The 25,016-nt window shown below is 42.1% G+C and overlaps 2 protein-coding genes across 2 annotated transcripts; one reads left to right on the top strand and one right to left on the bottom strand.

Moving 5' to 3' along the window:
• Positions 1-2: 2 nt before the first annotated feature.
• LOC115392482 (periphilin-1) lies at positions 3-19,058 on the bottom strand. The gene is made up of 10 exons (XM_030097110.1): positions 18,867-19,058; positions 18,547-18,654; positions 16,070-16,143; positions 15,747-15,977; positions 15,302-15,363; positions 12,856-12,936; positions 12,507-12,679; positions 7,839-7,915; positions 6,644-6,778; positions 3-819 (listed from the first exon to the last, which is right to left on the bottom strand). Coding segments are annotated over exons 2-10 (1,005 nt in total). The 5' UTR covers positions 18,548-18,654; positions 18,867-19,058; the 3' UTR covers positions 3-648.
• Positions 19,059-20,229: 1,171 nt separating this feature from the next.
• LOC115392536 (YY1-associated factor 2) lies at positions 20,230-24,505 on the top strand. Its single transcript, XM_030097213.1, has 4 exons — positions 20,230-20,492; positions 20,806-20,931; positions 23,432-23,584; positions 23,669-24,505. The coding sequence occupies exons 1-4, from the start codon at positions 20,467-20,469 to the stop codon at positions 23,907-23,909; spliced, it is 546 nt and encodes a 181-aa protein (XP_029953073.1). The 5' UTR covers positions 20,230-20,466; the 3' UTR covers positions 23,910-24,505.
• Positions 24,506-25,016: the final 511 nt, after the last annotated feature.

Below are 25,016 nucleotides of genomic sequence, written 5' to 3'. Positions count from 1 at the left end.
TGTGAAAGAAATAACTTTTTGTTTATTTGAATTTTCAAGTTGGCATTTCTAAGAAAAACCACAGCTGTAATGAGAAAAGTCAACAATACCGTTGAAAAACAATTAGTTGCACTTTCTGGTAGAACTGTTTTTGTTTCTTTTATTAATTTTATCTGGAACAATAACATTAATCACATATAATGGCAGAAGTTAGCAGCACAAAAGATAGTATTCAGCATCAACTCCTTTCAACTTCCAGTAACTAAAAAAAAAAAACCATCTTAAAAGCTGCACAGGTTAAAACATGAAATATAAAGTATTTGGGGCCTTCAATACTGATTGCAAGATAGTTGTGTTTACAGATATGTCTGCCATGTCTTGTATAAACTGCTACAAGAAATGCAGGTACTGAAACAGAGTTACAACACAAAGTGAGTATGAGGAAACAGAGAAAGGCATCACCACTTCAACACTGCTTTCTGGGAGCTGCTTCAGTAGAACTCAACCTGTTTGGATCCATAAAGCTTTAGTAACAATCATTAAACAGAATATCAATTAATTCATGGGTTTTGACAGAAAAACCTCTGAACAAACTAAACTTTCTTCAGTTCAAAGAGACCATTCTCAACATATTTTGCAGTGTGGTTCATGCTGAGGCCTCCGTCTGCTCTAAATCTTGTCCAAGTCGGCCACGAAGCTCCTGAGTGTGTCCAGGCAGCGCTGCTGGAGCTCCATCAGGTTCTCGTCTAGCGCGGTTTGCAGCAGATTATCCAGACTGGGCTCTTTGGCCACCAGCATCTTCACCACCGTGCGAAATGTCTCGCAGTCCTGCCTGTAATGCTGCACAGAAAACAATCCCATCAGAGATGTCGCGCTCATTATGAGCACTGAAAGGGGGCAGAGTAGCAGAAAGCAGGTCTAACAGATCAGGGCCTTTGAAGAAAAGTGATAAAATGTCATCTAAGCATGTTTGTTTGAGGAAAAAAAATATATAGCTTTTCAAACCATGCTAACCTAACCTAATTATGGACTTACAATGGCTGAGCGGCAAGCCAAACACAAAGAGAGAGACAATAACCATTCTCACGCACGGTGTTTCATATCGAGTGTTTTACCCAAATCTAAGGTTTAGCATGTGCAGCATATATGCTCTTTAAATGAAAAAATGAACATATTGTTGGTTATTTGTGTTGCACATGGCGGTAATGGACCATGATTTGGATCAGCTCATTATTAACCAGCATAATTTCTAACTGAGCTTAAACTTTGAGCAAAGAACCAGAAACAAGGAGCGGCCCAATACACTGCTCCCCTAACATTTAAGCACAAATACTACTAGTTTCAATGGTACACAACATATATGCATATCTACAACTTGAAACTTCTGCTTCTACTAAAACTGTCAGATTCTCCACAACAAGCAATATCAATCAGTCCACTGTCTTCAAATGAAGTAAACGGTCTACTTATGTACTTTATTTTTCACTTCTGCCACCAGCTGCTCGAGCTCTAATGACCCCCAACAGATTTAATGAATCCAGTTCTGGTAAAATGGTTTATCCCACCAAACAGGTGTGTGTTTCAATGTGTACACGTGGGCCTGTGTGATTGTGTGTCCGCCCATAACGAAGGGGACACGAGGTGTCAGAGTGTGTTAGTGGCGCTCAGGCATTCCTTCACACCGCTTTGTAACAAGCTTTCACATCCCTCTCCGATTTTACTGCCGACCCAAAACGGCTGTTAAGTTCTTTATTAGAGTCCCAGGTGCAAGCCCACAACATCTTTATCACCTGGAGAGGGAAGGCGAAATGTGAGGGCCCGCCACTAAAACCACCGAGAGGTTCCGCAGCTCCACGGCGGGTTTCCAGGGTTGAGCCCTGATCACCTTGGAACAACGCATTCAGGTGCGAAACAAACACTTCGGATGTCAAGTTGAATCAAAATGTCTGGAGATGTGCCCTGATTCTTCGTAATCAAACAGTCGCAGCCTCCTCAGAGGATCTACATATCTGTGTCATGAGCAGATCGCGCAGCCATTTTAGGAATGTAGGTTTCGTAGGCTGTGAAACTAAAATTAGTTGACAATAACTCATCGGCTATTGACTGTCTTTTAAGGGCAATAAAACTCGAGCCACTGGCTTCGGCAACTCTGAAAAGAAAAATGCTGCCTGTCAACTTAAATCAGAGTCCGTGCTCCAACAGAAATGTGAGGTTAACCGGTTAAACAGCCATATTCCAGCATTCTGTCAGTTATGGGGAAATTTCAAACCACAAGTTGCTGTTTCTCTGCCTAGATACATATTATGCAATGTGGGTCTGAGCTCAGTCTTGATTGTGCGTCCATAAATCTGTATGCCGAACACAGGAGCAATTTAAACTTCAGCGTCACATGAGTTAACCTTTCATGAAGGCTTTGAGAAAGACGAAGTGTTGGAAAATAAAGGGTGAAAGGTCGTCGCTGAATTAGAAGAGGAGACAAATCCCAGAGAAAGTCTACAATGTGTTTCAAGACAACATTAGCAGCAGTGAAAACGTAAGAGAAGCTTTACTGGGTGGGGCTTTAAACCCAGTCACAGAAAGAAAAACAATAATAAGGATGGGAGCAGCTCTCCATATGGGAACCATTCACTGCTTCCCATGTAAGAAGTTCATGTTGGGGGGGAAAAAAAGTAGGTACCTGTTGGGAGGAGAAACAAATCACAGGTGTTTAGTTGTGGGAGGTACACAGGGACCAAAGTAGGCTAAAGAAGTTGATGTGAGACAGTAAACCAAGCTTGGAGGGTGAAAATTAAGGGTCTTTATTTTATGTCCTACTTGATGATTACAACGATGCCTCCGGCTGCTATCCTCCCTTTATTTCATTCGTCTCTCTTCTTGATGAAAAATCCCAGCAGAGCTTGCTGCAACATGTTCAGATCGCCGATTCCCGCTCATCTATTCATTCCTGCATCCCTAAACAGCCTTTTTGTGCACACTCGACACAATGCACGCTCCTGCAGTAAGGAAAAGCTACGACTGAACGGTCCAACAATGCGCGTTGTTATCGCTATTTCACAATGTGCATTGTGTGCACGCAGCAGAGGAAGGCTGCGTTGGAGGACTCCGACAGAAATACACCAGACTGTGGGAGATGCTGGACTTTAACGTCTGTAGATCATGTCAAGCGAACTTGGAGCCCCACATAATGATAGTCCTCAGCTCGACCGCGTGAGAGAGACTCACGACACGTGTGGCCGGCTAAGCTCAGGGTCACCATCGTTCAACGCCGCAGGTCTCCGTCTTCTCTGCCCACGGAGCACAGAACCAGCCGGTTCCCTAGTCTGAGACATTTTTGAGTCGATAATCCTACGTCATTTATGAAGTAGAAATCATTTCTGCTTCTACCAAGACTTTTTAAGGATGAATTTAAAAGAAGAAAAAAATAATTCAGGTTTTAACATGCAGGAGGAAAGATGGGATTTTCGTTGACACAAACATGCGGTGTGTATGCGTTCCACTAACCAATGCCCACTCTAACCACTTTAGGGTTGATTATGTTTGTCATTTTTCAAAACACAACTTTTTCCTAAGTTTTTCCCCAAACTGCAGTCTTTGCTGACAGTGATTACATTTTCACTTCATTATATTCCAGAAACACTGGTTTTCACAATGGAAAGCCACAGCGTAAAGTCACTGGTCTCCGTCTCAAAACCCTCCTGAGGGCGAGCGAGGCTTCGCCTGCTCCGAGGTCGTCACAGAAAACCAGGGCAGGCCTGGGACGTTTCCCCTTGCTTTTATTTGGAGGGCTTCGGCCTTTGTGTCCTACTGACACTTCCTTTTCTTGGATTTTGGGTGTGAAAACACAACTTTTTGAAAATGGAAGGTAGAACTTTTAGAAAACGCTCCCAATTGTGTCAACAGAGGAAAAAACAACTTTTCAAGGTTGAGCACCATCGGAACAAGGAATCTAGCAAAGATCTTTGGACTGAAAACACTCCCTTTCTCATGGCTGGAGCAGAGAACATCTCCATCTGTCCTGCTCAAAATAAATTGCTACAGTCACAACAATTGTGGGGTGACTTAAAATAACCACATACTTCACTGTAAGAACGTGTCCCGCATTTATTGAGCAAACAGGAAGGGCTGCTTCTGACCTGAGCGTGCTTCTTATGCTGAGAGAAAAGGTTGCAGGGAGGTTCTGCCTGAGTTTCCTCCCAGCAGTGGGAGCCTTGAGCTGATCTTTAAGCCTGATACTAAAAGGCCACACATGAAGGACCGGAGCCCCAAGAGGAACTGCAACACTCGGGGCCTTAAAAATGAGCCTCAAAAAAGTGGGCCTTTGCCCAAATCGGATGTTTGCGGAGGTCCAAATTGTGAACATGCGGAGTGTGTGTTGGGAGTACCGAGGGGGGAAGTTAAAGGTTTGAGTGAGATTATACACATGGACGTGAGGTTCTGTTCAAACGAGCGCTGATGCAGGCAGGGGTCCCGCATAATAAGGGAAGCGGGGTAATCACTTGAGGGCTGGTACACATTAGGGGATATTAAAAGAGCCATTTTAATCACTCAAGCTGCAAAGCCGGACCTCTGGATGGAGAGGGTAATAGTTGAAATGGATATGTTTCATTTGCACCGATTGAAATGATGAATGGGCTCCTCTCAAAATGACTCCCAGCCACTTCACTACAATGTGACGCGAAAAATATGAATGTACTCTGCTTCTGTGTTGTTGTTGTTTTCACGTGTTTTTATCACATCGTCAGAGATCGGTGTCCATTAATCTAACCCACAGACCACCTCTTGCATCAGAAAAGGGGGAATGACATGTTGTGATGGAAGTCCGCGTGAAAAAAAATACAATTTCAAAAGATGTTATGACAAGTGGCGTCACAAGCACTGATGCTAACTGTCAGTGAAGTTGTTGGCGGGTTTGGATTTCATTCAAAACCTTGAAAAGCCCACAGATTGTATGCATTATGTTCGGCTCTTGGCTGTAAAACAATGAGCTGTGTTGGTGTAACAAATCCACTTGTGATTGAATTGAGCTGTGTGGTCAAAGGGACGTCCATGCAGCGTATTGGGACCATGCTGAAACAGCACATTAAGAGATGACGAAAGTTTAAAAAACAACACGGAGTGATTAAATTTCTGGACTGTGTGTGTGTGTGTGTGTGAGACAACGTTGCTTGACACAAATTAGATTGGACCAGTTCTATTAAAGGCGTCTGAGGAGTCTGTGGTCCGGCAGTGCCAGCCACCGGATCTCCTCAGCCTGGCAACCGGCGACGACGCATCGGCGCGTGTTCGAGTCCCCCCAGGGGTGCAGAGGTTCTCGCCACGTCTGGTGAGGCAGCTGAAAACGGCAGTGTCAGCGTATGTGTGCTTAATGCCAAGAGATGTACCACGCTGTGGGTGGGCCGCCGCCGCCGCCGCCTGCATCCTGCAGGGCAATTCCTGCCCCGCTTTAACGGGAACAGATAAGTGGCACTGTAGCGCAGCGGGATGAATAGAGGGGGGAAAGTGCAACTCCAAACAGCAGGCCGCAAGAGGCATCACGACCCGAGGACGTGTTCTGCTGACTCATCCTCCTTTTCAACGCAGAAAAATGTGTCTCGAATTAGGTGTTTCTCAAATATAATGCGGAGCAAGCCAAGGCGCATTTTAACATCTCTGACATCATTTGTTTGACTTTCAGCCACATTATAAAAAGTCAATTAAATGAGGCTGTTCAGATACATAAGCCACCCTGAAATCGGGGCAAAGTCCACACGTGATGTGGAGCCAGCGCACTGCGCACACACCCGGGAAGGAACTTTGCTGTTGCTGCTTAACAAAACACATTTCCACAGAAACAAAACCAAGAGGTCCAGCATGTTTACTGTGAAGGGGAAGGAGGGGTCCAGCCTGGATCAGGTCCATCTATCCAAACCTCTGCTGTATTATTTTGATGCTCGGGGTATAAACTGTCGCTCACAGGGACTAAAGTTACTTAATTTGCAGACTGGACAAAACATATCTGTATACCAGACATGCTCATTTAATTTTAAACTATTTCTATTCAGTACAGCAAAATATTTATTCCCACATTAGATTTTAAACTAACCCTATTTTTATTTTTCATGCATCATCAGAGGCAGTCATTTTAATATAATCAAGTCTTTCTATTCTCCATTCATGTATTTCTTTGTGCATTATCTGATAATGAAGAGGCAGGTTTGCTGTAAAGGGGCCCTTCATCGCTCCACTTTGAGTTAGAACACCAAAGCTTTAATAATTTAAAAAACACAAATGAGGTGAGAGACGGACTGAGGTTTCAGTTGCCGTCACACTACTTTCATCTGTCTTTGGGAGTGTTTTCAAATATGTGTGTGTCAGTATTCTGACTGAGACACTACACAATAATACAAACTCCTTTTTTATTTTATTTTTTTTTTTTTAAACGCACACCTGAAAGAAAGTACTGTTTTTCTGTGTTTTTCCAAAGACTTTCACAAATGCATTCAGCAGTCAGGTTGTAGTTGGTTATCTGGATGGCATTTTTCACAGTACATTAAATCTTCTTTGATAATAATGCACGTAGGCCGAGATTTAACCAATCTATGTAATGAATTGTCATGGTTAGGAGTTTGTTATATTACAGTATAAGAGGTTTAAGAGAGTCGTTTCATGGACCAGATCTTACTACCTTCTCGATTTCCAGGGCCTTAGCCCTAATGGCCTCCGACCGGCGAGCCTTGAAGTCTTCCTCTGGTGTCAGCTTTGGCTCCATGCTGGCAGTCGCCTCCTCCTCTGGCTCCGCTACAGATGCTGAAGGTTGCTCCTGGCAGGTCAAAGGTGAAGGGGTTAGCGTCGGGGCCACCGGGTTTAGAAACAGGCTCTGATTTCAAAGTGTTGCAAATGGAGACAACTCTGCTCTCTTACAGGTGCTGAGTACTTGTTTTGGTATGTGTCTCATTATGCATGCCGCACGTCAACAGTAAACACAAATGAGGTGTGATACACAGAGTCTGTCGTTCTAATTACAGAGCGGCGGCAGCCAGAGATCAAAGTGACGAGTCGGTGACACAAAACACAGCAGCTAGTTATGTTTGCAATGAGAGAAAGCATCAATTTGAACCAAATAACAGAATTTGTTGATTATATCGGCTGCAACACGGCGATGGTTCTCCATGCTTTACTGTCACTTTAACGTCTTAAAACAAACTGGATATTTTACATCGATGCTAAACAAGGAAGACATGCATTCACCTACTGATTCCATTATCAATGCGCTCATGTTTTTATTCACGTTATAATCATAAATGATTAATTATGATCCAAATGTTGGTGATGTATTATTACAGGCCAAAGCTCACTTCTGTCTTCATTTAAGTGGCAGACAACGAGCACAATACCTGCAAGACTGACATAAATGAAGTAAATGCAAAGTAATAAGAGATATTAAAAAGGAAATATAGCTGCTTTACATTACTGAAGTGTGTTTTTGAAATTGCATGAAATTTTGCAGTTGCTGCGCCTCTTAGTTTCACAGTAGATTCATATAAAGTCCAAACACAAGGAAAAGAGAGCAACTGGAAAGTCAACAATGCAACAACTGACAAGACAGGACACTTTTTCTAACTTTTGGTCTAATTGTGTTTTAAAAGTGTAATTTTTGTACCTGCGCTATGTAATGCTATGGTGCTATAATTTTGTTCTGAATCACTGTCTTTCGAGACAACTGTTAATATGTAAATGAACTTATGTTTAAACATTTAACAGTGTGATAAACAGTATCTGATCACAGCTAACCTGATCTGAACCTTCTGAATTTTACACACACCAACATGCTTCTTGTTTGATGACTTCAGGTTTATTTTCACCCAAAATGCTTCCTTTACCTTTGATGCCACTGAAGTTTGAGGAGATTCCTCCACAGAGCTGCTTGAGCTTTGCCTTGCCACGGCACTGGGCTTATCTGCAGGGGAAAAAAAAGAAAAAGAAAAACACCACAGTGCAGTAAGCAAACAAGCGGATAATCATTCAGAGATAATTATGTCAAATTAAAAAAAATGTGCTGACTTGGGTTTTACATCTGCAAACACAAAGGTGATCCAATTAATGCAAAACAGCAAGCAAAACAGTCAAATAATTTTTTTGTCAGTACTAAACTGAACCCTGGAGGAACATCGTGGTGGGTCAGTCTTGGACACGTGCCACCTTAAGCATCTCTTGTAAAAATCTCTCGGCAGCAATCTGTCTTTTAGTTTACGCTGTGTTTCCTCTCTATTGTCCTGTCCAGCAACGGTAAAACAATATATCCTCCAAAAAATATACCCTTGAGGAGTAACTGCTTTCTACTGTGAGACATCAAACAATTACTCACTTTTTATGGTAACCAATCAGGAAGTCATAGCTCAGAAGCAGCAGAAAAGCACAGATGACTGCTTCTTTTTCTTTTTTTAAATACTCCCTTGTTGGAGCCTCCCACACAATAGCCGACTTTGAGTTCAGCTGCGCCTAAATTGAAATATTGTTCTTTGTTGGCTCCACTGTGTCTAGAAATAACCACCAGGGCCGAGCTGTCTGAGGATATTTCTCAATGTGATTAGAGCGATCCAGAGCAGAGCTGATCCTGAATCCCAGAGCGAGACGATGGAGTCCCAGGATGACACTTTCACAGGCACCCCACAGAAACAGCGGACGGGTCGAACGCTGTGGTTCGGGGTATTAAAATGCCCAAGTTATAGTGTCATGTCTTGGAGCAGGCGCTGGAGGAGATGTGGTGGGAGCATGAAGCTGATCCTCTGCAAGTTGAGTTGGGGGACACACGGCCTGCAGCCATCCCGAAGGGTTTCATGCAATATTAGCTCAAATAGGAGTAAAAGCATGTTACAGCGCATGAGTAATGGACAAACTTTTCAACTATGGATTCACAGCAAACTGCTGCAGAGGGTGGATCTCTGGGATGAAGAGGACAGCAACTAGCACAGTTAACAGTGGCCATCTTTACAGACTTAATGTCGTACTGAAATGACCAGGTAGACATCCAATTCGAATTTCATGTTTATTCAGAAGTAAACTCCGAATAAACTGCTCAGTTTGTTTTAATTCTAATTCTTTTAATTCTGTGTAAATTCAGCATGTTCTGCCTTCATTCCGGTCGTTCTGCGCATGCTCGTTCCTGCCCAGGACGCACATGTTCCAAGATGGCGGCCGGGAGAAAGGGTGCGATTCAAGTCCACAATCGAGGCAGCTGTAGTTGTTGGTGGCATTTTGTGCGTGAATATCATTATATGGTACCGAACACGCCGTTATAGTGGTCCAAAATGTTTACCGTCAGCTGTGGCCTTACACTATGTGTAATCATTCTAAAAGAGCTAAGAGTCATACTGCTATCATAGGTCGCACTGCACTATAACTTGTTAGCCTCGTAAACCAGCCCACTCCTCATCCACATTTGGATTTTGGAGCTCCAAAACTTGTGGCATTTGTTTAGAAATTAATTTCACAAAATCCAAGACCAAAAAAGGCAAGTCAATCCACTACCCAACAGCACACACACACCAACAGGTTTAATAGGCGCCGCTGCGTTAGCTTCAGAGACACAACAGCATTAAAAACATTCGTGTGGGACTGAACAGGCGAATTTAGCATAACAAGGAAGTCCAAGCAGGCTCACCAAGCTCCCTGTCTCCTTCAAAATCACTGCATTCTTACGTGTCGCTTCTAAACAACTGAGGAGGAAGATGAAGCATCGGGACTCTTCTGTAGGATGAAGCACAGCTCGCTGACTGACTGAAGCTGACGGCTAAAGCTAACAAGCTAACAGCTGACCCAGCTCGTTAGCCACCTGCTAACTGGACGGGGCAATCTCAACTTTCGTGACGGTGGAAAAGAGATTAAAAGCAGTGTGCATACGCGCCACATGCTCAGTGTTACTTGCTGTCTTAAAATTAATAAGTTTCAGGTCTTTTTTTTAATTATTGCTAAGCAGCAATTCATAGTCGTCACAAGCCCAGAGCGCCCTCTTGTGGCTGTAGAAGGTAATGTTTACACGTTGGTTTACGCCAGTCAGTACAGGTTAAACTAGATACATTTTTGATCTGACAGTCACAGGACCAGCCAAACTCTGAGAAAACTTGCAACTTACAGTCCGGAAAATGTGCATGAGAGTGAGTGAGTGAGTGTGTGAGTGCTTTGGTAACTATAACTCTACTCTCATGTCCAAAACAACAAAATATTCAACAAATGTATCTTTGGTAGACTCATGGTCCAACATTCACAGAACTGATGAAAACTATCAAGTTGGGAGACTTGTGCAACATTTGAACTAGTAGTCCCTAGTGTTGAGGTGAGCAAATGCAAGTGTCAGTATTTGCACAAGACGCACAATGTAGGAGAGGCAGCAGAAAGAAGACAGAACAAGGACAACTCAGCTATAACAAGAGCTTGATTTCTGTCATGAGCTAACCTTGCAAGACCAAGGCTGCTTTCACTGAATCTAGAAAATGCAGACCAGGAGTCCAAAATGATGTTTGCTTTGCTGACAGACAGCATATCACTTTTAAACACAAGGAGAGGGAGTTTGTGGATGCCATTAATGTTATGGACTACAAACAGAAAAAGATGAAGCCAACAACTTAAAATGCAGTAACCATTCTAATAATAGTTATCAATAGCAGAGAAGACTTAAGAGTCTGTTGCAGTGTTGCATAAAAATCTGTCCAAAAATACAAGCATCTGTAAAAATGATCAAGTAACACGTTAAAAATATCAAGTTAAGTTACATTCAAAGTCAGTTTGATTGTCAGTTACTACTGGAAATGCAAGACACAGTACAACTGAAATACTGTGTCAACATATATTCATTACAAAAAATAAATAAAACAGATCAGACATGTAGCCCAATAAAATAATAAACAAATAACCACAAATAAGGATAAATCACCCAAAAAATATGCAATATAGAATCTCATACAGAGAGCCTCAGAATCTTATTGTCCTTGTATATGAAGGTGCAAAGACCTCACAGTTGTCAGATAATAGATACCTGATACCTGCAGGTATTGACAGCAGAGCCAGAAATGTGTTTTAGGATTTCTGATAAGAGTGATGCTCAAATACATCAAAATCAAGAGGCTAAAACTGGACCTCCCGACATTTAGTTTCTGTATGGAGAAAGTGTGGGAACTTTTCTAGGTGGAACAAAAAACATTCCAGAAAGTCATGAAAAAAGTAATAATCAAAAGCTGGAACCTGGCCATTCAAACTCTACCACTATCTCTTCATTTCAACATATTGCAAGTGTACACACGCACACACACACGCATACTTACAGCTAATCCATCAAAATGAGACTGTTCATTATTGCTGTTGTCTTTTATCTCATGCATTTGTTATTGAAGTGAAGACACCACATTGTTGCCACTATTTATGATAAATTGTGCAAGCTAATGTGTATGTTCTTAAAACTAAAGAATAAAAAAACCCAACTCACTGCGAGTCAGCATCGACAAGTCATTTTCAAGATACATTGAAATCTGTGTGCAATACATGGCCCGTCATCACAACCCCGTCACTGTGAACTACGCTCTGCTGTTCTAATTAGTATCCCAGATGGGAGTGGAGGTGGGAGCTACGACTGTTTTCTCGCTGTTTTATTGCATTTTCAAAGGGCGGTGCAACACGGAGCTATGCTTTCAACACTTCAACATGCTTCTTCATTTCACAAATCAAAGGACGACAAGGAATTATTGTTCACAGCTTTCCCCCCTAAATTAATGATCGTCTTGACGCCAGATCACTTTAAAACGAGCGTTTGTAATGAAAGTCGCAAAATATAAAAACGGACAAACCCAAATTCATTTGGAAGACGTCATTATTAACAACTCTCCCACTGGAGAAAATGTTGGGTTCTGAATGCAACGCCAAACCACTCCAATAAACCAAGAGTATCCTTTTCCCCAGCCACTCCACTGTGTGTGTGTGTGTGTGTGTGTGTGTGTGTGTGTGTCATCAACATCCTAACATGTCTGAGCACACCCTGACCCCTCACATTACACACCTCTTCTGAAAACAGATGCTTCACCTGGAATGGCTTAATTCCTTTCGCCACACTGGGGTCACATGTGTCTCTGTAGAGAGGGGTTAATGATTTCCTCTGTTGCCATTTCACACAAATTTTCTATTAGATGAGGGGGAATTCACAACTTTGCATGCCGAATCTAAAGACCTTAGATTCTTTTTTTTTCTTCTTTTCATTCTGTGGCGAATCGCAGAGTGTCAGGTAGTTCAGAGCGCTGCTCTCTTATTGGATGTCACGCTATCCACGGGGTCACCAGGTCAAATGGTCAAGTCCATTACTGCAACGTCTGGACAATACATTTAAAAATTAAAAGTGGAGTGAAAGTTTTTTCTCGACAGCACTGTTAATTTGCTTACAAGCTGATCACTGAACCTTCTAGAAATGACTGCACAAAACCTCTCGGAGAATTTTCTTCTACTCCTGTCATCAGGTAACGGCGAGTCTTAACAGTTTAGCTATCTGCAGAGGACTTGAGCCTTACGCTTCTGCTGCTTCTGCTGGTGGCTGTGTCCTTTCTCCCTCTCAGAGGAGGCGCTTCTGTTGGAGCTCGATGCCGAGCGGGAGGCTGCAGGTGCCGGGGCTTCCCTCTTCACAGGGGAGTGGCCGCGTTTGATTACCACGGACTGAGGGCTCCTGTAGTCGTCCCGGTCCTCTCTGTTAAAGTAGGAAGAATAATAATGACGCACGGCACACCTTCAGGAATTTAGCGTTAGCATTCAGCACAGTGGTAAATAATATGACGTTTTGCTGGAAAACCAGGACTGAACCAGAGATGATCGCAATGCGATAGACACACGATAACAGAATCACATGAATTTTTTAGTATTTACTTGGCATTTCTGTCGTGTGCTGGTCTGACAGGTGGGCCGGACCCTCGACCTCGGCCGCGGAAATAGTTTGGTCTACTTTTCCTGAAAGAAAAAGAAAAAGCATATTTTTAAATTTTCTTTTTTTCTAAATCTAAGGAAATGTAGTAGTCAGGAAATGCAAACGCGTAATGCAACATTTCTAAGAGCATGTCGAGTAGACGCTATTTTCATGGGTGACGCTGGAAGAAGAGAAAGTCCTGGATGTTCCGACTGGTAATGGAAACAGAAGAAATAAAGACGAAAACCCACAACGACTCAGTGGGACTCTGTGGCACACTGATCAATTTGTGGAGCAGATACAATCTTCCACTTTGGCACCAGCAACTGTCGGCTGACAGATGGACCAATTTTGTTCTCCGTTTTCTGTGATCTGTCTTCAGTTGTGAGTCCAGCAGGGAATCGGGCTAAAAATGGAGCCGAGGCTAGAAAGCACCCGATGTTATTTAACCGTGTAATGTGATTTCACAGCATTTTATTTGTTTTGACAGACCTCATACAGCTACTAAATGACAATAGTTTAATGCATTTTTTAAATATGAACCACATCCCTGAGGTCCGGACGGCGAGCCGGCTCAAAAAGCACCTGGCTGCCGTGACCTCTGGCTGAACTCGAGCCACGTCTGAAACAGAAAGCAGGTCTAACAAGGCCTCAAACTTTTATGGCTGGCGGTCCGTTTGAAGTGGCCAGGACTCGGCATGCCGTTTGCCAAACACCGACTTTCCATTCAGGCACCACAACCTAAGAGCAGGAGGACGTATAGGTGGAAAAGAAATCTTCATTTGCTGAGGTTAAATGACTCAGCAGAAACAAACAAAATGCATCTTTCTGGCTGGTTTCCACAATAAATCTGGCTGAACCATATACACATAATTGCTGAAATATGAGAAAGAAATGCAACAAATATTCATATTTTCTAATTTATTAACTGAAAACAGTTGACTTCAGTGCTCGTCATTAGTAGGAGCACTGAATAAGGCAACAGGAGTTGTTCAATGGTCAGTTTAGGCTGCTCTCTGAAGCATGTTCATCATAGTGGCAGAGTAAAATCAGACCTAATTGGTTTAGGTTAAGAGTTACTCGGGTATCACTGAACAGGTCAAACCTTTCCTGACCTATAATAAAAGGCGACCAACTTCTACGACCAACACGGTCCTGTACATGAAGCTTTTGGTTAATCATGGCTTTTAAACAGCGTGGTCCTATAAATTCTAAGGCATCAGCAGATATCGGAGTGAGTCACATCAAATGTGCCCGAAACGAACTTCTGTTGAGGACAGAATGCCGCCTTTGTTTGGTGGTGGGGGAGTGCAACACAAAGAGGGAGTCTAATTACAAAAAAAAAAAAAAGAAGAAGAATATATTAACTTAGCCTGTACCTCTGCACAATACTGAATTCAAGTTTCACTCCCAAACACCTGACTAATACCCAAAGCAGTGTTTTTCAGAGTGTGGAAGGGAGTTGGTCCTAGAGGGAGCACAGCAGGAGGGAATCAGAAGAAGAAATGTGGGGTTAGGAGGATGTCGTTTAGTGTAACAGATCAGTATCATTGTAGAGAAAAACATAAAAGACACTAAAAATAAAAAAAAAGTAACTGGCAAAAGTTATATTTTTAATGGCTAAAGAGCCACACAGCTGTCAACATTAAATTACATCAAAATTCTTATTCTCGCATTCATCAATTCTAAAACTGCATCAATGAGTCCAGATTTACAAGATATCTAGAAAAGATATGAAATATTTCTTTTCCATTTTGAATAATAAGTACAGACATAAAATCTGCTGCTCCGAGACTCTGAGACGTGTGTGTGGGTGTCTGAGGAGGGAGTGGTCCAGCTGTTTTTCCTCTCAGGGTGGGGTAAAAGGCGGGGGCGGGATTTTTTTTGGCTGAGTGAGTAGACACTGGTGCCCTTTGTCCCCTTCTTTAGCCTGGTATGACTCCTGGCGAGCAGTGGGGGGGCTCAGGCCTGGAAACTGGTGGTATGTCGGAGTGGCAAACGGAAGAGGAGCGCGTGTTGATGTAGTTGTAATCACTGCTGGACTTCAATGTTTGAGTGTTTGGTTCAGATTCAGTAATTCATTAAAGTACGAGAGTTGATATATTTTACTTACTCCACGTTTCTTTGATAATATTTGCAAAGGCATCAATTTTAATGGAAACATTATATTTGTTTCTATGTCAGAGTATGGAACTTAAAAATAAATGAAGTTCTGAGATGATCGATTTTTTTTTTTAAGATCAGAATGTGGTTTGGTTTTCACAGACAGAACTCTACCGACCTCTAGTGGTCATAATCAGGTGTTGCATACACAATTCAAAGACGCTGTGCAGACAACCCAAAGAGGTTGTGGTGAAAACTCTCACCCAAGCAGAAGAAAAACACTCATAAAAAAGTTTTTTCAATTACCTCGCGCTTAAATGATGCCTCAAGTCATCTCTGCTGTACGCCGGCTGTGGATACGGTCCCTCCTGAAAATAAAATACATAGAAACTGTATTCTCACGGCATTATCTCAAACCCCTCTGATACACACACTTGAGTCAAGGGTGTCCAAAGTCGGTCCTGGAGAGCTGCAGCCCTGCGTGTTTTTCATGTCTCCCAGCTTCAACACAGCTGATTGCAATGAGGCTCGTTATCTGGCTTTCTGCAGAACGTGGCCATGAGTCTTCATGAGATTCAGGTGTGTTGAAGCAGAGAGACATGGAAAACATGCAGAACCCACTTTGGACACCCCTGCTCGACACTGATGTATAAACTGCACGTTTTGTTCAGATTCTTCTTTCATCCGTTGTCAAACTGCAGAGATTTCACATGTCTCAGATCTCAGATCACTGATCCCGATCTTGTCTTACATTTCTCTGTGGGGGGGAATTTCTGCGAAAATTCCCAAAGCTTTGGTTTCCCTCGTAGTACTGGCGGTCACTGTGTGCGTAAGCGCCTTCGTCGTGATACTCTCTGGTGTCCTGGTAGTGCCGGGGCCCGCCGTACCACTGTTCGTCTTCATATCCTTCATCATATTCCTGTCCGGACCACGGCATGTGGCCCCTCTTATCTACGATGTTGACCACTCGATGAAGCGTCACCTCAAAAGAAAATAACACAAATTACATATTAAAGCAAAAACTTTTGAAAAAAGACCTGAATGAGGAAAAGATATTGAAAACTCGTCCCTTACCTCTCTTGAATTCGGTTGCTGAAAGTGTTCCTCGTATGCGTCTCTAATTGATTTTCTACCACGTCGGTAAGCCACTTAAAAATTTGGAGGGAAAAAAAAAAGCATTCATTAATATTCTCACAGTTATTTTTGCAGCTTAATTGTAACATCCTATATTTTCTCACACAGATTTGACTTGAACTGGAATGGGAGTGGACTGAAAACTGAGATTTGAGGGTCTCCAGACAGAGCTGCCGTCATCAAGCTGTATATTTGTTAAATGGGACTGAAAACATGAATTCAGCATAAACGCATGTGGCCATGAGCACAATACGTCACAACAAAAGTCAGTGGCAGCACCACCGCCATCATTGCGTCACACATTTTCACCAAATGGCTGAAATCTGACATGCTGGAGGCACTAAATTTAAATGCTGAATTTATGCTGAAGCATCTGCTACAAATGCTGTGGTTGCTCTGTGGACAGACTTCAAACCCAGACTGTCAAGTCAACTTCATGACATACTGGTGGCTCAGCAGGCCTGTACAGACAAGTTTCAGAACAGGCTCTCCGAGTAGCTGGAAAGCTTTTCCTTTATTCACTGTGTTTGTTCAGATGCTTCATCTCATTTCGAAATAATCCCAACATAATACAATCAAGGAAGTAACAACAGACATTGAAATGACAGAATTAGGATGACACAAAACAAAAACAACACATGACAAACACTGTAGCCAAAAATGACCAAAAACGGTTCTTTTGATGTCCTGCACTGAGTGAAATCACCAATAAATTATTAGAGACAGTTTAACAGACAGTTAAGGCAGTTTAAAGAAAGAGTGCTTCTGCCTCGTTACCAGAATAAACCTAAACTTACACTATCTGACAGTTCTGCAGTATGACTGTGTTTTTTGACAGTAAGAAGAAGCTCGTGTTACAAATACAGTATATTTTCTTAATATGAGGAAGTTTGAGAAAGAGCTGATCAGAGTGTGCAGAATGTAACAGGCACCAAAAACTGACGTAAAGATAGGCGAGACAGGTAAAAGTAAAGGCAATGAGTGTGTTGTGTTGTGTGCAAACATTGCCATGTAAACGCATCTTTCATTGCTCAGTGATATATCAAAGGAAACAATAGTTTGGCGTAAGTAGTGTTCAGTGGAACAACAGTTGATTTGGATGTACCACAGCAGCCAAAAAATAGTATTTGTTTTGGAGCTGCAGTTATAACTACAATTGTTTTTCAGTAAATATGGTGTGACTACAGGTTACGCTGTCAGTTATCTTTCCATCCGTTACTTGATCAACCCAAGACTTTCTGGGTATGTTCACTCATTAACTGCGTAGATTCTTGCAGGATGGTTCAGTTGATTCCTACAGTTTAAACACAGATGATTAATTTCATCTCTCTGGAAAGACATTCATCATGTATTTCATGCTTAATGCGTGAAACACTAAGAAATGGGTTATGCATGTGAGGAGAAATAATTACACCTCCAAGGCCACAGTGTTGCCATGCACACTACAGATATCTGAGACTACCCGCTAATGAGGCTCTGGTCACATCGAATCTCACAGACTATACTGAGTACGCTGAGAGAGTCAAGGGTGGCCTATGCTCATATGTCTGCTGTTGTGTTTGAGGTGGAGCTTCTGGCAGCAGTTTTACTCAGGATGATGGTTTGTAAGCAGACCAACACCTTCTCTAAGATGTTAAAGACCTTTTTTCACACTTCCTGGTTTTTCAGCCGGAAATACGCAATCACGGGGTAACTTTGCTTCCGGTACCAATGCCACAAGCTAAAAACAAACGATGCTGTGGCGTACCTGGTTGCTTTTCGTAAGGGCTGAAGCAGCCTTATCTTAACTGTTACTCGTTTCCAAAGAACGAAGAAGTCAGACAAAAGTGGGTTCAGGCGATTAGGCGGGAAGAGGGAGGGAGGGATAATACACAAAAACACCCTCAGCCAGAGATTTATCACTCCTGAATACAACACATTTTGTGACCATCAGATTTTCAGTGTCACTAACATTTTTTTTTACAAGGATGTGTATTAATATAAACAGGTGGGACAATCCTCTTTCACATGGAACACTCATGTCACAAATAACTATCCCCTGGGATTAGTGAGGTATTCTGATCTGCATTGCAAAGGAGAGATATCTTATCTTCAACCTCTTAACATCTGCTTCATTGTTTTCACACACTGATCCACAGAGACCCCCTGCCTAGTGTGTTTTCACATGTATTCATGCCATTCTTATTTATTAATGTGGAGCAAAGATACCTATGTAGCAAGCATTTTGCTGACTTTAAAGAAACATACAGTAGCAAGAAGTGAACCTCTGAAAATTGTCCCAGCATTGCAAAATTCCCACTTCCAACAACTGTTGAACTCCATTTAAAGACAAGCTAGACCTGGGGTGAAATCACTTTTCGAAAGATGATATGTTTTAACTTACAGTGCATTATAATCACGCAGATCGTTTCACTTACTTTGGAAGGAATGACTTTAAGTCGAGTGGCGATCTCAGCAGATAGATGGACACAACAGGGGAGAGTTAAATCTCCGCTGGTGCAAAAGCGAGGGATGGGGATGGAGACCTTTAATGGGGAAAGAAGAAATCTTTATTCGTATATAAAAAAAAGAGCGTCGTGGATTGTGAAAACATCCAAATCGCTCACTACTTTCACTCACATGTTAAAATATTGAGTTTATCTTGCAGACACGCGGCTGTTGTAATGTGGTAATAGCACAGCTGTTAGCAAACATGGCTAATGAGAGTGAAGGCATGTGAAGAGCTGTAAACACTCACCGAGTTGTAATTTAATGTCTCGTCACGCCAAACACGAGTGACATATTCCTCGCTTCACCACAGTGCACGTAATCGTGGTGTCCGGTTGCAAGAGAGTCGACCAGAATCGCCAGTACAATGGAAATAAATCAAAAACAAAGATAAATAAATTCTGTAAACAGCGCGGTTCTCTTCCACTCCTGCACACTCTTCCTCCCCTGATGTCTTCACTGCAGGACCCGTGGAGGGAGGTGTAATGCTGCCCCCTCCTGGAGAGGAGGCACTGTTTCACACTATAATGACAGTGAATGATAAATTCAAATACAGGACAACTTACTTTCAAAAATAAAAGAAAATACAATACATTTGCAAACTCCAGCTGTATGAAATATATTTCCTTAATATTACCTAACGTAGTAGAGTGGGTGTTCAAAGACAGGAACACCAGAGAGCGTCTGAGTGTCATATCATGAGGTCTTAGAGCATGATTTTTTTTTTCACATTTTTAATTCCAAGAAGATATTTTGGAGGAAAAAAACGGTAGGAATGAAGGAAAATTGGGGCAAATTGATTTTTAAAATAAACTTTGCTGTTAATTTTAAATGAGTCACATGAGTTGAACATGAAATATAAATAGGGAGATCTGTATTAAAATGATGGGGTGCCAAGATGCATAAGAATACTGTACTGAATGCTGCACTGGAATTATTGCAATTAATCATTTCCAAATATTAAGTATAAAACTCACAAGACTGGACTCATGCTTTTTAGTACCTAAGGATTGGATTTGAAAAAAGAGTTCTGATTAAAGAGATATCTTGGTTTATGCTTAAAACCTGTCGGAGCATTAGAGTACACAAGTTTAGAGGTTAATTCTTTTGTATAATTTGTGTTTTTAGACAGAATGACCCTCAGTAATTGTTGATATTGCATGTGGGATCATATGCTGCAGTTCCTGTCCTGTTTGTATTTGATGTGTACTTATCACAAGTAGGATCTACCCTGCTATAGGAGTAGTTTCAGTGATGTTTTCATAAATTCAAATTGAGGTGCACTTTTTGCATGTGGGATCTGTCACTTTTAAGAAGACTCCTCTTTAAACCCTGAAGTGGGAGCAGTTTCAACTGTGTTTTTATCTTTTGTGTACTCATTGCGTGTGGGATCTGTCTTCAGTTCCCTTTAAACCCTGCTGTGGCTGCAGCTTCAGCCCTGTTTTTCTCTCATGTCTTTGCTAAGATGAGCCCTATTTAAACACGAGCTGCAGTTTCTGCCCTGCATTTTCTTATGTGTTCTTAGTTATTTCAAGTGGGATCTCCCCTGCAGCAGGCAGGACATTCTCTGTCTTTACTAAAAAGAGCTCTCTTTCAGGAGCTGCAGTTTCAGTCCTGGTTCACACTGTGGCTGCGCTGTGACCGCTGTCACGCGCAGCGCTGTTGTGATTACATGGAAGTGATTGGGTGACGCCGCGTCACGTGACCATCCTTCGACAGGACTTTCCACGACAGCTGAGTAGCCGCTGAATAAATGCGCCTTTTCACCTGTAACGCGGCTCCTTTTCGCGTCCGCTTTGGCCGGGTGTTTTTGTTTTTTCAATAGTAAAAAAAAACAATTTTAAAAAAATATGGGAGACAAGAAGAGCCCGACGAGGTAAAATCTTTGCTGGCGGCTTTTGAGTGGAGACTTTAAACGGGTCACTGGTGAGCAGAGAGCTCGGTCAATGGATGAAGCTGTTTCCACCGGAGTGCTCATGGCGGCGGGCTGCTTGCTTCTAATGCGGGGCGACCGTGTGTGAGCGGAGGGGGCTCCCTTCGGCGCGACTCTGGAGCTCTTAATATTTAGTGTCCCGTTTTTTTCTTCCCCTCTCTACCGTCTTCTTGAACGCACTGGTAGTCTGTGGAGTGAGTATCGCCTTTGTAAACCCGCCGCTGTGCCTGTGTTGTTGTTTTGTTTTTGTCTGAAGGCCGAAGCGGCAGTCCAAGCCCTTCTCCGACGATGGGTACTGGGACTGCAGCGTCTGCACCTTCAGGAACAGCGCCGAGGCGTTCAAGTGCATGATGTGCGACGTCCGGAAGGGGACGTCCACACGGTAAGAACCACAAGTCCGCATGTTTCTGCTCGTAGGAGCTCCGGGGAGCTGCTGCTGCTGCAGCCCGCTGATTTCCTGTGACAGCCGTGCGTGACACGGATCTCCTCTTTGCTGGTGAACGCATTCAGATGTAGAGACGTTTTCAAGACATTTACGTCCTCAGTAATAATCACTCGTAGCAATGGCTGCTGCGACATTTTAGTTGAGAGGCCACATACATCTTCATCCCGAAATAGTGTTATAATAAGCTTTAAATGTTTATTCTGCAACGTTTCAAGGGGACATTCTTTGTTTTTGCGTTTTCGTTTCATTAAGGTTTCCTGTTTACACTGAATGTTTTTGAAAATGATCCAGTTCTCATGTGGGGGCGCCAGTGGGTGCTGTCTGTCATGAAACTGCATAAATACTCTAAACGTTATCAATGGCAAGTAGGCTACATGGACATTCTTATGGAGAGACACAGTGTTATTGTTGTTAGGAGTCTCAGGAGAACATGAACTTGAAGTCATGCCAGGCTGCATGCCGTTGTTGTTATGTTCCGTCTACTTGCATGTGAAGAAGAACCATTTACTCCAGCCGTAGTGCACATGCGCAGTTGCAGCATTTCAGAAAAGTTGCGTTTATCCCCTTTTATATGTAGACAGAGTCAGAGCGTTTACAGAAAGTTCCACCTTCTGAGCCAAATTCACAAAGTTGCACTTTCAGTGGCAGCAAGCACCAAAAATGCATTGAAAGTCGTCTGTTTCCACTTGAAAATGTTGTTGCAAACAAGGCTTTAGGTTAAATAGTGCCATAATAACATTTAAAATTACACTTTAAAGTGTTTCTTCTTAGTTGTGGCACAGCGTAAAATGATGAAAATGTCTATTTTCACAAAACCAAACAATTACTACTGAAATCTCAACATGAAACCAATTTTACTGATACTGTCTTGTGCAAAATACAGTGAAAACTCCTATACCTGCTGCAGCCATACAGTGAAGCAATAGTTGGAGGTTGTAGGTTCAAATACCAGCCACACCTTTCTGTGTGGAATTTGCTTGTTCTCCCCATGTGCACATGGGTTTTCTCAGGGTTCTGTAGTTTCCTCCTGCAATCCAGTAACAAGCATGTGAGGTTAATTGGTGACCCTGAATTGCTCCTAGGTGTGGCTGTCGGTGTTTTTCCTGTAACGGACCGATGACCTGTCCAGGCTGTAACCTGCTCTCATAGTCAGCTGAGATTGGCTCCATCGCCCTGCCACCCTGGACAGGATAAAATGTCATAGAAGATGGATGGATAGCTTAATGGGGCGGTTCTCAATGTATGGAAGGACTACCCTCCCTGACAGGGCTTAGATTGTGTCTTCCCTCAACAAGTAGTTGAACTCAACATGTATTGAAACCTGTTGTTATTAAAATGTTTTTTTTCTATAGTAATAAAATCATTTTTCACCACAATTCAATCCTTATTCCATATTTACAGTGAAAACTAAGGTAATATTTTGAAGTTTCAGTGCAGAGCAGTGGCTCTTCAGTCCCTTTCTTCATCAAGAATGCCTCTAAGAGAAGAGAAGGGCTATGTTAATGTTAATGCTAATGCGTATCCCTCTGATATCTGAACATTTGAGTCATGCCATTCTCACCAAAATTATGTTCAAAATCCCGACATTTAAAGACTGATAAAAGACTTTTATATGTTTTTATGTGCAGATGCAACTTAAACACACTCAGAGCAGGCAAAGCCTCCAGCCTCAACTGTTAAAGATCTTTCCATTCAAATGAGAGCAGAATAAGTCCACAGTGACAGGTTTTGAAAGGTTTTAGACAATGAATGTAGTCCATGTTTAACTTCACGTCAGCTGAATTTACATGGTGAAAGTTGTTTTGTGAAGTTATCAGCACCACCAACAATATGATTACTTTATGATAATAATATTGATAATATAATCTTATTTATGATGCAATTTTCAAAATCTGAGTTACAAATGTATAGTGAGACAACCAAGCATAGGGTGAAATGACCAAATCTTGTCAAATTACATGATGGGACGCAGTCAAGAGGCTCCTATTATGTTATCATAATGTCTCTAAAGGTTTAGAGACTATTAATAGACGTGAAGTTGTTCAAAGATCTAATGCCGTTTATTCCCTCTAAGAGCCACTTTGCAGTGTGAACATGTCTGAATAAATCTCAAAAATCCCCTGTGCCACTGAGAGAGCTCATAGAACAGGACAAAGCCAGAGGTTTGTGTGTTTGATGTGTGTCGTCACGCCTGAGGCTGGCCGCAGATTAAGGCCGGGACAATCTGCATATTCATAGATTGAAGAAACAGAGTTACATCAAAGCCACATCGGGGACTAAAGAGATGACTTTTTTTGTTGTTGTTGTAACTTCAAGGGTTTTCAGATATTCAGCCTGATCGTCTTCAACACGAGATGTTCCGCAGATCAAATCGCCTAAAGAGTCACTGATCTAAACAGAACTGCAGTGTCAGTAATCCAGTCTGATTCTCTTTCAGAAAGCCACGGCCTGTCTCCCAGCTGGTTGCACAGCAAGTAAATCAGCAGTTTGCACCTCCAACACACCCCAAAAAGGAGAAGAAAGAAAAATCTGAAAAAGACAAAAGTGATAAAGAGCCCACACTGAAAAGGAAAAGCTATAAAAAGATGAGGTAATGAATCAATTCTTTTCAGAAATTCACCGGGCTTTGACAACATATTTAGTTTCCCTTTGTTTCTGTGCACGACTCCACCAGGCCCCGGTTAAAAAACGTCGACCGGAGCAGCGCTCAGCACCTGGAGGTCACAGTGGGGGACTTGACTGTAATAATCACAGACTTTAAGGAGAAAGCCAAACCGCCGTCCACCTCCACAAACGCCGCGTCGGTCGACCAGCACAGTCAGAGCGGCTCCAGCTCCGATAACACCGAGCGAGGGCTCTCCAGGTGCTCGTCGCCGCGCGGCGAGGCCTCGTCAGTCAACGGAGAGCCTCACTAACATTCAGCACAACCTGCTCTTCTTCTGCACTCTCAACAGCCTCAACCAGAGATTAAACTTAATGCACGCTGTTTTTTTTTTTTTTTTTTTTTTTTTTTTAAGATAATACTTTAAATCTGAATATTGATAGCATTCACTTCCATTTGAGGGTGTGTTTTTCACTTGACGAGTGTGACGCTCGTTGCAGAGAGCTCATGACGAACTGAGGAAAAAGAGCGGTAGCATTAAATCCTGGATGACGTGTTGTGGACTCCTACGTTTCATATCGGCGTCTCTCACACAATATCAAGAAAGAAATGTGAAGAAGTCATCTCAGAATTGTACTTTGAATTTTGTTTTTATTTGCACTTAATGAAGTCCCATGTTTTATCTCCTAGCATTATTTGCCACCGATATTATCGGTGCATCATAACACTGTCAGTTACTGGCCTCGCAGCTCGCGCTTTATGCCATTGGATGCAAGAAATGTTTTACTGTCGATCATCTGAGTACAGATATCGAACCGTTACTCCTCCTTCATGTTTTAGAGCATGATTTATTCTATAGAATGGTTTATATTGTAAAATGTTGAATAAAACAAGGCTTAGATATTTGAATATGTCATGTTTTTTTTTTTCCTTTTGAATATTTCTACGGAATTGTGGGGAAGTGATATTTAAACAGGCTGAAGTGACATTCCTGCTCCTTGAGACTATTGTAACCAAAACCAAATCGGATGTTTCTTTTAATAACAGACAGAAATGTTTCGATCTGATATGTCAAACACATTTTAGTTCTCATTCACATACATTCCAACTTAGTCTTAAGCGGAGCAACTCATGATAATTTATAAAATTGAAATAAATACTCCTGATGATTTCTTGTCTTTTGGTAAATAAAGGGACAAGTACACCATCAAATACATGTATTTTTGCTGTTTTTGAAGCAATTTTAGCATCAATTCATATGTAAAGCAGTAAAATGTCCATTTTCAGGTTGTGCTTTCTCTCATTGCAACAAATGTGATTTGTTTAGGTAAATCTGATGGAATATCTGAAATAGTATACTTGTGTTTCTCTTCAGGATGGTTTTGGGAAAAGTTTGCTGCTTCTCAGAACAAAGTCTAGA

This window comes from Salarias fasciatus, chromosome 7, assembly GCF_902148845.1.
Source record: "Salarias fasciatus chromosome 7, fSalaFa1.1, whole genome shotgun sequence".
Lineage (NCBI taxonomy): Eukaryota > Metazoa > Chordata > Actinopteri > Blenniiformes > Blenniidae > Salarias > Salarias fasciatus.
This window is presented reverse-complemented; position numbering and strand designations above follow the sequence as displayed.